At 57.5% G+C, this 259-nt stretch overlaps 1 protein-coding gene across 1 annotated transcript in view; it reads right to left on the bottom strand.

Moving 5' to 3' along the window:
• Positions 1-114: 114 nt before the first annotated feature.
• The window catches only part of CER1 (cerberus 1, DAN family BMP antagonist), a 9468-nt gene continuing 9323 nt past the window's right edge, over positions 115-259 (bottom strand). The window contains exon 4 of the mRNA XM_010186464.1: positions 115-255. Coding sequence (XP_010184766.1) covers positions 115-255 — 141 coding nt within the window. The remainder of the gene's footprint in view (positions 256-259) is intronic.

Below are 259 nucleotides of genomic sequence, written 5' to 3'. Positions count from 1 at the left end.
CTACCAGAACCACAAGTTCCCCACAAGTACGGGGAATGCGTAAGGTTGCTGCATCTTGCGCGGGTGGGAGGAGCCGCCCAGGAGAGGCAGTGCCCTGTGCCCGGCGGGAGGCGGTTAACTTGTTTGCCCGTGGCGCTTTGGTGAATGCATCCTTTTTTCTCGTGTCGGAGCTCGCTGGTGCAGGCTCCTTCCGCAGCGCAGTCGTAAATCAGAAGAGTCCTTCTCCTTCATCTCTGCAATGTCCCTTTGCAATTCCTGA

This window comes from Mesitornis unicolor, unplaced genomic scaffold (genome assembly GCF_000695765.1).
Source record: "Mesitornis unicolor isolate BGI_N332 unplaced genomic scaffold, ASM69576v1 scaffold23246, whole genome shotgun sequence".
Classification (NCBI taxonomy): Eukaryota; Metazoa; Chordata; class Aves; order Mesitornithiformes; family Mesitornithidae; genus Mesitornis; species Mesitornis unicolor.
This window is presented reverse-complemented; position numbering and strand designations above follow the sequence as displayed.